The sequence below is a fragment of the Stegostoma tigrinum genome, chromosome 22, assembly GCF_030684315.1.
Source record: "Stegostoma tigrinum isolate sSteTig4 chromosome 22, sSteTig4.hap1, whole genome shotgun sequence".
NCBI lineage: Eukaryota > Metazoa > Chordata > Chondrichthyes > Orectolobiformes > Stegostomatidae > Stegostoma > Stegostoma tigrinum.
This window is the reverse complement of record NC_081375.1, coordinates 22,514,796-22,527,483: the sequence shown is the minus strand read 5'-3', so window position 1 is coordinate 22,527,483 and position 12,688 is coordinate 22,514,796. Positions and strand designations below refer to the sequence as shown.

Below are 12,688 nucleotides of genomic sequence, written 5' to 3'. Positions count from 1 at the left end.
AGATAGGTTCCTAATTTGTAAAGGGATTAAAGGTTACAGGATAAAGGCAGGGCAAAGTGGTACAGAAACATATCAGCCAGGATCAAACTATGGAACAGACTCAATGGGCCAAATGGCCTAATTGGCTCCCTACGCCTTATGGTTTTTTGAAAATACAGATACACTTCACCCAATGGCTCCCCTTTAGCACCCCAATAGTAACATCCGCAAAATGTTACGACATATTTTTCAAATACAATCTCCTTATGATAACAGATGGCTCTGTCTAAACATATTATAATTTTCTGACTGTCCTGTTACTACCTCCTGAATAATGGATTTTAGCCATTTCCTACTCGTGTCACCTAACTGATCTATCATTAACTGTTTTATTTTCATGTCCTTTATTGTACAATAGATCTACATTTTCTACTTAAAAATCTACTTCTTACTTTTCCTCATTACTTTTATAAAAGGTAAATTCATTTTACCTGTATTTTCCTTACTGCACTTAGTACAACTATGAAATAAGCATCACTGTGGCACAAATGCCAAAGCAATTAAAATGTTGAACTTTATCCATAAATGATTACATGGTGGCAGAAGTCAAGCTATTCCAAACTCTGGTTAAACAACAGCTTGAATACTCCTCCCAGAATTTTTCAGAATTTCAAGCTTGAAAAGCACAGAGAACCATGAATTAGGCCCAAGCTTCAACTGTGCAATAAGGAATAATGAAAAATCTTGGCCCTCTTAAACTTAAAAAAAAGTGTCTGAAAGATGACCTCTTGAGGTATTTAAGACAGTAAGCTGCCCGGAAAGGATAGATTAAGGACATTTGATAGATTAAGAACATTAGATTTAATTATAACTGTAGGATAGTAGGGCACACTCGACAAACGTAAGTCTCATGTCAGGAGATTTTTCATCGCACAGACCATTCATACAGGTACATAGAATGAATTCCTTAGTAGGATGGGATAAGCTGTTGCTGGGTGGTGTCATTTGCACAATGGAGTGAAGATGGCTGAATGGTCTCCCACACTTACCTACAGATGTGGAGGAAATGCTTCCCTTTGTGGGACAATCTAGAATGAAAGAGTTTATAGTTTTAGGCTACAGGGTGGCAGATTTAAATACAGATAAGGAGGAATTACTTATCTCAAAGTGTTGTGAATATATGGAATTCATTTTCCAAGAGTATCGTGGATACCAGGACACTGAACAAATTTGAGGAGGAGATAGACAGGTTTTTAATCAGAAACAGATTAGAAGGTTCTGGGCACCAGGCAGGAAAGTGGATTTGAAGCCAAGATAAGATCAACCAGAATCATATTAAATGGTGGAGCAGTCTTGAGGTGCTGAGTTGCCCACTTCTGTGTCTAGTTCTCATGTTCTGTCCAATGATCCCCTCAAGTGATGATGTATTTTAGTTTTGGACTTGCATGTAAAACAAGAAAAAACTATTATATGTAATACTGATATGATGCTGTTAACCATAATTACACAACTGAAAGAATCCAAATCAATTATTGAGGGAAATTATGTTCAAATGGACTGGTTTAAAAACAAGGCTACTGTAAGTGCGTTACTCCTACAATCAGTATTTATCATAGTCCACAGGACTTATAAAGCCTAAAGGAGTAAACCCTAACCTGGTAATGAGCCCAACATGCCTCCCAAATGCGAAGCGCCTCTGCTTCAGGAAACTCGCGTTTAAAACAGAGAAGAATCCATCGATGGCAGAATAGCATCTGGAGTCCATCCTCACCCAGTGACACCAAGTGCTGGTAAAAACGGGGGTGCATCAATCTCAGTAACTCTCTTAGGTATAGCTTTAAAAGACAAATACACAGACATAACATTTTTAAAAATATCTAACCACATGCACACAAATATGTATTTAACTGCAAGGGGTTCTTAAAATTATGAGATAATCCAAAGTTTTTACAAAATGGTTAAAGAACAGTGCATGCATATAATTCAAGAAAAGTAGTCCTAAAAAATTTTATCGCATTTATAATTAACAAATCTAACAATTACACTCCATTTACAATGCATGTTGCAATAAGGTAACCAACTTGCCACCCATGGGCCACATATAGCTCACTATGCAGTTGATATGGTCCAACATCTGTTTTAATTTAAAGCTCATTCATAGATTTTGCTCCTTGTCCAATCAGAAGCCTTTCTCTCCTGTGCGTGCTGCCACTTGTTTACTGGTGAACCTATCAGCAGCAAATGCAGAAAAAAACTGGTCTATGAATGCAGAACCATTGAGCGTAGGACATAGAACATAACAGCACAGTATAGGCCCTTTGGCCCTTGATGCTGTGCCGAGCCACCTGAGGTCTGGACCTGTGGCAGTGAGTGGGCGAGGGTGGCTCATTTCGGATCTCTAACATCCAAGGTATTTCACAGCAGGAAAGGTTCAGGATCTGAGGCTGAGAAGGGAGCTGATCATCTGGATCATCCCTTCTCTGGGCAAATTCTTAAAGCAGTCATTCAGGGACAGGTCATGACAGATTGAGCCCTGCCATGCCTTTTGTGAAAAAGGGGATGCTCTTGGTTAAAAATTGGTGGATTTGATTGAAGGTCAGTTTCTTGTTCGGGCCCTTGGAAATCTGAAGTAGTTTGGGGTCCTGATCAGCTATAGAAGCTCCTCTTGGTTGGTCAGGGACAGACAGCCCAGGCTGCCACAGCTGAAAGCCACAGGTGAGTTGGGCAGCAGCTGCTTCTGGCTGCTATAGAAATGTAATGGGAAAGGGATGGGGTCTGCTGTGCAGGTAGGTCCTGGGGAGCTTTTCGCCCTGTTGAGCTACAGTTAAGGATTGGTTGCTTCTGGTTATCCATCCACAGGTAAACGGCCTGGTAGTACACATTGAAGTTCTTGCAACAGACTGCTATCTCGGTGATCTACAGTGTTGTCTTGGCACAGAGCTGAGGTTGCAATGTGTTTTTAACAACTTTGCTGCTCATGATCTTTCAGGTCCCTGGCAAGATTTGCTATTCTCTTAAAAATAAATTCTGTTTAATTTTGGAAGCACAAAACCCCATGAATTATTTTGTTAAAGTTACTAATGGGCAGAGTAAGAGAATGAAAAAGAGGAGGGAAGGGGTAATAGATACAGGAAAAGGAATGAGGAAAAGAAAGAAATGGGTAAAAGATATAGAGGGAAAGTGATAAGAGTGTGAGAGAAGAAAAAAGGAGAGTGAAAGCAGGCCAAAGAGAGGAGAAAATCCTTGGTTGAAAGTCAACCGGCAATTTTGAGAGAATTCTGGAAAGATCAGCTCTGAATGTGCCCCACCAGAGATGACACAAGGTCAACATTAGTTAAAAGTAACTCCATAGCTCAATCTCAGTTGTCACCTTCTTCCTTGGTGATCATCAACTGGAGCTGATTCTTTTTCTCCATCTAGCTCTGCTTCTTAACCAACGCAAAACATTGGCTTTATGCACCCTCGCCAACTCCAAACCACAAAAAAAATTAACATATGACCACGCTCATGAAAAAAGTGTGACTACTGCAGTAGGGCAGCTGGAACTCTAAATTAGCTCTGTTTATTTACTGCTCAAAGGATTCAGAGCCCCAGTGTCAACATTGGAATAACAATGACGGGGAGTGATTTATTTCTAATCTTTGAAACTGAATATTTTTTAAACTACTCACATGGAACTACAAAGTTAAGTTTCAGTGACAATATCTTTTTAGCTGTTCAAGTGAATTCTGTTCCAAATAGCTAAAACAAATTTGAAGTTCTTATTGTAGATCATAAAAACTCCTTGAAATTCTACAGATAAAATACTAATCAAAAAGAAAAGCAATATTTCATGAAGCTTGACTTGTTCCTAAGTAACCTGCATTAGAAAGGATTTTCAATCATGCTAATTGTGCCACAAAGATTTTGAAGAGTCATATTACAATGAAACATTCTCCAAAAATTAATTTGGCTCCCTTCAAATCATTTTCAGCTTTACTCGAAAATATTTTTGTCAGCTAACTTGATTCTTACCAGTTGTCTTTCCATATCATCATCACGCGGTGAGCTGATGAAAATTGTATTCTGCATTAGTCCAACAAAACACCAAAAAGTGTCGGACTTGTCCCTGACTTCTGACAAGATTGGAGCCACCAGATCTGACATTCCTTGAGAATACCCTATCTCAGGGTTATAAACTGCATAGTTCAGCAAAATATTTCTGTGAAAATATTCAAACAAAATATGCATGAGTGCCATATTTTGGGAATTCTGTTTCTTTTAATTCACAAAGAATTTTGGGATTCAACGATCCTTCAGTGTTGTGAATTTTCACAATTTATAGAAAATGTCATAAGCTGTAGATATTTGGAGACTGAACTGTAAAGCCAAACACGGAAACTGTTACCCATACAAAACAGAGAACTGTTAAATAAACACAGGCACTCCCAAACACGCCATGAATTGGACTGGCCCTTTCTAGTAAATTTTGTATGAAGCTGGTTTCAATGTGTGAGTAAACGCAACAGTAGTGGGGAGCGTGGCGGCAACAGGGGAGGAAAAGGACTGTGAGAGCTTTAGTGATGAGGGACTCAATTGCAAGTTAGGCAGTTCTCTGGCAGCAAAAGAGATTCGCAAAATGTATACTGCCTCCCTGGAGCCAGGATCAGGGATGTCTCAGTGCAGCAGCAGGGCTTTCTGAAGAGGAGGGTGAACAGCCAGAAGCAATGAAACATGGGTTAAAAAAAATGTCCTGTGAGAGAAATTTAAGTGTTAGTTAGCAGATTAAGGAGGAAGATTATTTTAATCTCTGGTTACTTCCAGTACCACGCACTACAGAGTATAGGAATAGAAAGCTAAGTACGATGAACGTGCAGCTAAAGGGATGGTGTAAGAGGAAGGGCTTTAGATTTTTGGATCATTGGGACAACTTCTAGGATAGATGGGGCTTGTACAAGTTAGTCAAATTGCACCTGAACTAGAATATACGCAATATGCTTGTTGGTTGATTTGCTCATGCTGTTTGGGAGATTTTAAACTGATTTGGCAGGGGTCGGGGCACAGAGTAGATGTAAAGGCCGAAGTAAGATCCAGTCAAATTTAGAAGAAATGCTAGGACAGGTCAGTAGGCAGAGAAAACCAGCAGGATAAAAGGACGTAGAGGTTTAGAGAGCTAAATTCTATATATTTTAATGCAAGAAGCTTGACTGGTAAGGCAGATGAACTTACAGTATTGATCAGCAAATGGAAATATGATATTGTTGCAAGCGCCGAGACATAGTTGAAGGAAGGACAGGACTGGCAGCTCAACATTCCAGGGTATAGAAGTTTCAGGCATGATAGGCAGAGAAGTAAGAGAGGTGGGAGCATTGCCTTATTGAGAAAGGAAACTATCACTGCATAAATGAGGGAGGATGTCCTAGAACAGTCTTCATATGAGGCAATCTGGGTAGAGCTTAGAAATAAAAGAGGGGTGATTATCTTGCTGGGATTACACAAAAGGCTTCCCAACAGTCAGAGGGAGATAAAGGAGCAGATATGAAGGCAAATCACAAAGGTAAGAGAGAAACAAGACTATTGTTATGGGGGAATTCAACTTTGTTAATTGACCGGGATTGTCTCAGTGCAGAAAGATCAGAAGGTGAGGAATTTTTAAAGTGCGTTCATGAGAGCTTTTTGAGCCAGTATGCTGATAGTCCTCCTAGAGTTGAGACAGTGTTAGACCTAATCTGAGGGAATGAAGCTGTAAGTGGTTGGAGTTTCAGAGGGCAAGAATTTTGAGGATAGTGATCATAACTCAGTAAGTTTCAAAGTCATTATGGAAAGGGACAAGGATAGTGCGAAGTTAATTGCCTAAATTGAGGGAAGGTCAATTCCAATGTCATTAGATATAATCTGACAAACATAGGCTGGGAGAAGTTGCTTGCAGGTAAGTTTACTTTTGGTAAATGGATACTTTTATAAGTAGCATAGTGATAATTCAGGACCAGCATGTTCTGTAAGAGTGAAGGGCAAGAGCAGCAAGTCCAGGGAACTCTGGATCTCAAGGGATAACGAGAGCTTGGTGAAGAGAAAGGACACATATGTCTGATTCAACACATTACAAGTGGGGAGGCCCTTCCAAAGTGTAGAGAATGTAGGAGGTTTCTTATAAAGGAAATTAGGAGAACAAACAGGGGCCACAAACTATCTTTAGCAGAAAACCTCAAGGCATTTTTTTTCCGTAAAAGTATAGTCACAGTAAAAGAACACCAGGGATTGTGCGTGACCTATTAGAGACTAATGGGGAACCTGCTCATGGAGCAAGGACACGGGTGAGGTCTGAAATGAATACTTATCATCCGTATTCACAGAGGAGAAAGACATTGTGGCTGGGGATATCATTCGGGTCGGTGAAGTTCTAGAACAAGTTAAAATTAATAACTCGGAGATATTAAATATTTTAGAGGGCATATAGCTGCATAAATCCCCAAGGCCAGATGAGATATATCACAGGCTAGTATGGGAAGCAACAGAGAAGATTGCATGGGGGCCTGGCAGATATATTTAAAATAATAAAATGTGAGGCTGGATGAACACAGCAGGCCAAGCAGCATCTCAGGAGCACATGCTGCTTGGCCTGCTGTGTTCATCCAGCCTCACATTTTATTATCTTGGAATTCTCCAGCATCTGCAGTTCCCATTATCTCAGATATATTTAAAACTTTGTTGATGCAAGGCGAAGTGCCAGATGATTGGAGGATAGCTAATGTGATTTCTTTGTTCAAGAAGGCAGCAGGGATAAGCATGTTAGTCTGACAAGAGTGGTAGGGAAATTATTGGAAAATATTCTGAAGGACAGGAATAATCAATAATTAGAAAGGCAGGGATTGATCAGGGACCATTAGCATGGATTTGTTAGAAGGAAATCCTATCAGGTTAATTTAGTTAAGTTTTTTGAAAAAGTGACTAAATATATTGATGAGGGTAGTGCAGTTGATGTGGTTTACATGGACTTACATGTGACAAGTTCCCACGTGGATGGCTGGTTCCAAAAATGCATGGGATCCAAGGTAACTTGGAAAACTGGATCTTAAAATTGGCTTAGTAATAGGAGGTAAAGTGTGATGATGGAGGGTTCTTTTTGTAATTGGAAGCCTGTATTGACCACTGTTGTTTGTAATGGCTTAGATGTGAATATAGAAAGTATAATTAGTAAGTTTGAACCTGACAGGAAAATTGGGGGTGTTAGTGATAGTGAGCAGGAACGTCTCTGGCTACAGTTTGATATTGATCAACTGGTAAGTCTGGCAGCACAACAGCATATGGAATTTAATCCGGATATGTATGAGGTAACGCACTTTAGGAGATCAAATAAGAGAAGGGTATCGACAATGGGTCCCTTGGGAGTATTGAGGAACAAAGCGACTTTGTTGTACGTGTCTATAGATGGCTGAAAGTATCAGCACAGGTAGACAATGTAGTCAAGAAAGCACACAGGATGCTTGCCTTCATTAGCCAGACCACAGAATATAGGAGCAAGGAAGTCTTGTCACAACGTTTCATCAGTTAGGCCACAAATAGACCAGAGCTGCATATAGTGTTCTATCGGAAGGACTGGAGATGCTGCAGAGGATGCATTTGGATGTTGTCTGGGAAGAAAAGTCTCAGTTATGAGGAAAGGTTGGATAGGATGGGTTTGTTTTAGTTAGAGCCGAAGAGACTGAAGGGGGATCTGACTGAGGTAAACGAAATTATGTGAGGCATAGACAGGGTAGATCATGAGAATCTCTTCCCGATAGCAGATGTGTACAATTCTAGAAGGCATAAGTTGAAGGTGAGGAGCAAGTGGTTTAGAAGAGATCTAAGAAATTTATTTTTAACTCACTGATGGTAAATATATGGAATATACTGCCTAAGAAGATGGTGGAGGCAGATAATCTTGCAACAATTAAGAAGCATCTGGATGAGAACTTAAAATGCCAGGACACAACCTACAATGGACCAACTACAGATAAGTGAGATTAGTTAGTTTGGTTTTTGTTAGTTGGCACAGAAATGGTGGCCCAAAGAGTCTATTTCTTTCCTGTATGGCTCTATGACTAAATGTAATTGGCAACTTTCTGGTCAGCCTCAAATTTTGGAAATTGGCATAAGAGTCAACTAATTATAGGTAGAAACAATAAAAAACAACCCACATATTGAGGGATCAGGACCAGAAATTGCTGTGAAATCAGCTGGGTTCATGAAAATGAACGCAGCAAAGATGGGAGACTGAGTAAATGCTATGAGAAGATTATAGTGTGCAGGGTTAGCTAGAAATTACTTCAAGTCAAGCATGGTGAATGATTATGAGGCCTAGCATATCAATTCCTTGCATTATTATGGAAATACAAATATAATGATTGAAATAAGGAATCCGATCATAATCTTTGCCGCTGTATGTTCCCATGCGATGAAATAAAGCAGCTGACTGATTCATATCTGAGTAAGTACTTGTTCATTTTGCTTTGGGGAAAAATGAAAAATCTATGCACGAAGACATGTCATTTCTTTGTACCTTTTGCAACTATAATTACTGAGCAAAACTGTCATGGTCTGAAAAATGTCCAGGCTCAGACTGCTCATGGATGTGTTGGGAGCCTTTTTACCTTAAACAATACTTAAGACAAAAACTTGATCTTAATATTGCAATTCAATTTTTTGGAATGTATCAAGGTTATTTGCACAATTTCAATGTAGTTCCTGCATGACCTAAATCAAAACACTGACAGTCACCTCTACGCTAGAAATTTACCTCCATGAATCAATGAAGTATCAATTGTCATCCCACCCTTCATTTGTTCAATGCCAAGGATAGAAAGGAGAGACTTGCATTGACATAGTTCATCAGATTTTTGAGAACTATCACATTACAGACTGAACTATTTCAAAATTTGGTCAATGTAATGTAGATAAACACAGCGCAAACATCAATTTTCACATTTGATGCAAATAATGCAAAGTAGAGTTCTCTGCTTGTTCAAAGATGTTGAAAATTGGAAGCTGTTGAACTGAATAGTGCAGAGTATTGTTTGCTAAACACTTTTAAATTTAAGTAGAGTCAGGTTGCCACTTTGAGAAGATGTCTTCAAAACTAACCACTCTACATAGTCACACACTACAGCCTTACCTCATAGCTTCCACATTGGGGTTGTTTTCCCCTTTGAAGAACTGTTTGGATCGATCAGTCCGAACTACATCTTTATCAACAGTGAATTGAATTTTTCGCCAAAATTCTTCTTGTTCCTCTGAAGTCATAGATAATCTGAGAAAACAAAAGAATGGCTTAAGCCTCAATTCCTGACATTCACCATGACGAGTCCCTTTTACTGCTGAGTTTATTTTACGTAAGCAATCCCATGACAGCTTGTGGCTAGGTATGTTTTACCTTTGCCTTCCTTCAGATATGGTGTAGGGACAGACGTGAGTGAACCTATCACAATCATGAATGTGCTTGAATTAAAATATCAAAAATAAACAAAGTAATTTCTTAAATAACAATACCAATGATATATTTTGATCATATTAGCTGTAGTGCGGTGAATGAGCATAAATATTAAAATGCAAATTGCTTCTAACTGGACCCAAACGAACCATCGTGAAACAACTTACAAATAAAATATCATTTCCCTTCAGTCAGGTTTCATGATTTGATTTTTTTAAAAAAAATGACAATGGACAACATTATTTCACATAAATGAGGCACGCATGCTACAGTACTAGACGTTTCCGCAGTTCAGTTATATCATAAGATATCCATTAAAAAGTCACCGTTAAAATGAAGAAAAAACACACTTGACACATTTACATTTAAAGGCACACTTGGGAAACCTGCTTCAATGTTTCTGTTCACTCTGTAGTTAGTCACTCATAATGCCATAGTTGTAACAGCAGTACGTACATTATGTTTTTCCCTTTTTTTGCTCCCCCATTTTAATCTAATCATCTTTATTGATAGACATTCTGATTCCTGTCAAGACTGGGACTTATGAGTAGATTGTGTTGACATGCTTTTCATTTTCCTTCAGAAATTGAACAATCTTATCTCTATTTATTACTCTGTGTAATGGCTCAAGAGGCTGTATCTCAAATTAACTACAGATGAAAGACTTACTACACTGTTTTTTGAAACTTGAAAAGATTGTATTGAATAAAAGAGGATAAACACGTACATAGAAGAATTAATAACTAACAGCCGGTTCCAAAGGTATCTACGATAGCAAGCTGTGTAACAAAAAGGCGTGAAATAAAATTTAGTGGTAATGTGAACCTGAGGCTCCATTAACTAATGATATCCAAACCACTCACTGGCCTTGTCTAAAGAACTTGAAGGGTAATTTGTCTATACTCCTGTTGCAAAATGAGTTAATAATGAATCAGCAGCCTGTTTTATTACAACATTCCATATTCTCTTTTCTTCTGAAGTCATTCACTATCATCATACTCCTGTTGATAAGTTAAACCTGCCATTGATATTTAAAACTCATAGTTAGAAGTGGAAGTACTCTTTTAAATAATGTGATCATTGTAAATGACTATCAATCCACATTTTTATTATTGAAATTTAACTCTTAAGCGTGATGCCTCATTCTTCTGAGTTTTGAATTTCTGTGGGAGATCAAATAACATTAGCATCATTTTTAAAACGCTTTTGCTTTTTGTTGCTTTGCCTGTCTGTCCCTTTTTTGCTTTTCCTCTTTTAATACCTGATTGTACACAGAATTAACCCTGCTGGTCAGACGTGTGTTTATTTCCTAATCTTGAAAGCTGGCTGGCTACAGGAACATCCTGTTGGTTATCTTGCTTGCTGAAGTTCCGTATTACTTATTTACTATGGCAAGATTTCATATTTCACAACATTAAAGACATTTTTTAAAAAGTGTAGTCTGCAAGAGTCAGTCTAACAAATGGCAAAAGCTGTCTGAGCCACAGAATATTCGAGCCTAATGTAAATATTCCCCTTTCTTCACATCCCAGAAACTTATTTGTTTGCAGTTGAAATCTATGATTACAACTATTTACTCATTTCGTACAATTTGCTACGTAATTCTCTCTGCATTTCCTTTCCATCATTTCTAATATATGATAATGGTGTAATGAACCTTTTCCTATCCTTTATTTCAATCTATTTATATTTTGTTTGTGTGTCCTTTCTAAGACTTTTGTTATTATGCAAATATTATTTCCGATTAAGATAGCTAACCTATCACTCCCTTTAAAAAAAAATTTGCTAAAGATATTGTAATATGCATTATTTAACATATAATCCTGTCCATGCTGCCACTATGTTGTTATTAATAACCCCTAATTATTTCCTCTCCAATTCCTCTATTAGATTGCTGACGATTTATAGATAACACTCCTTTTTCTTATATTTAGGTTGCAAATACATCCACCTGAACTTTCTCTTCAACTAACTCAATTCCTTTACGGCAGTTCTATTTATCCTTTGTTACAATCATAAGGAAATGCTGGAAGCTGTTATCGAAGAACTTGTATTGAGCACAATAAGCTTAAGGTAATTAAGTCGAGTCAACATGGCTTTGTGTAAGGAAATCCTTTGATCAATCTATTGGAGCTCTTTGAGAAAGTAACATATGCTGGGGAATGCACTTAGATTTTCAGAAGGGATTTGGTAAAGTGCCACATCAAACGGTTACAGTGGAAAATAAAAGTTTATAGTGTGAGACGTAGCATCTTGGCAGGTACAGAACAGTAGCTGGCTAACAGTAAACAGGCAGCATGCAAAAATGGATATTTTGATAAGGTATAACAAGTGGCGTGCCGTAGGCATCAGTGCTGGGATTGTAAATTGTTTACAATTTATAGAAGTGAATTGGATAAAGGACAAAAGGTTTGCTTGCCCAATTTGCTGATGACACAAAAGGTAAGTAAGAAAGCAAGTTGTGAATAGGACATTAGGATGTAAAAAGATATGTGAATTGGCAAAGATTTGGCAAATTGAATATAAAGTAGGAAGATGTGTAATTTTCCATTTTATTGAGGAAGAATAAAAAAAATTGCCCAAAAGTTTGAGAGATTGCAAGCTCTGAGACACAGCGTAACTTGTTGTTCTTGTGCATGATCTTAACAGGCTAGAATATGGATATGGCAGGTAAATAAGAAAGAAAATTTAAAAAATACCTTTTATTGAGAAAAGATACGAATGGAGAAGTTGGGTAATTATGTTTCAGTGGTACAAGGTACCGATGAGAACCCAACTGGAAATTGGATCCCATGTGTAAAACACTATTCGCCTTTTCTAAGGAAGGATGCAAATGTGTTGGAAGCAATTCAGAAGTTTACAGAATTAACATCTGGAAAGGCATGGCTTGTATCAATTGGAGTTTAGAAGGGTAAGAGGCAACTTGATTGAATAAAAAAATCCTAGGAATCCTGACAGGGAAGGTATGGAGAGGGTGATTCATCTTACAGAAGAATCCAGCTTTAAATAGTGAACCCCAGTTCTAAAGATTTACCCATTTAAGACAGAGATAAGGATATTTTTTTCCTCGCAGTGAGTCAGGAGTCTTTGATAGTCTTTACCTGAAAAGCAGTGGAAGCAGAATTACTGAATACTTTTAATGTTGAGTTGGATAGATTATTGGTAATCAGGGGTAGGTGGGATGTGGATTTCAGGTTATAATCAGATGAGTCATTAACTTATTAAACTGCAAGAGCAGGTTGGAAGGACTGAACAGCCTTCTGC

General features: G+C 38.1%; 1 protein-coding gene across 4 annotated transcripts in view; it reads right to left on the bottom strand.

Moving 5' to 3' along the window:
- tbc1d16 (TBC1 domain family, member 16) overlaps positions 1 to 12,688 on the bottom strand; it is a 108,191-nt gene that overhangs the window by 31,346 nt on the left and 64,157 nt on the right. For 3 of the 4 annotated variants that reach the window (XM_048554776.1, XM_048554778.1, XM_048554777.1), the window contains 3 exons: positions 9,110 to 9,244; positions 3,994 to 4,180; positions 1,635 to 1,814 (listed from right to left, as the gene is read on the bottom strand). In XM_048554776.1, the coding sequence (XP_048410733.1) occupies positions 1,635 to 1,814; positions 3,994 to 4,180; positions 9,110 to 9,244 (502 nt within the window). Of the gene's footprint in view, positions 1 to 1,322; positions 1,420 to 1,634; positions 1,815 to 3,993; positions 4,181 to 9,109; positions 9,245 to 12,688 lie in introns of those variants that run through there. The other variant, XM_048554779.1, reaches the window with a different exon arrangement.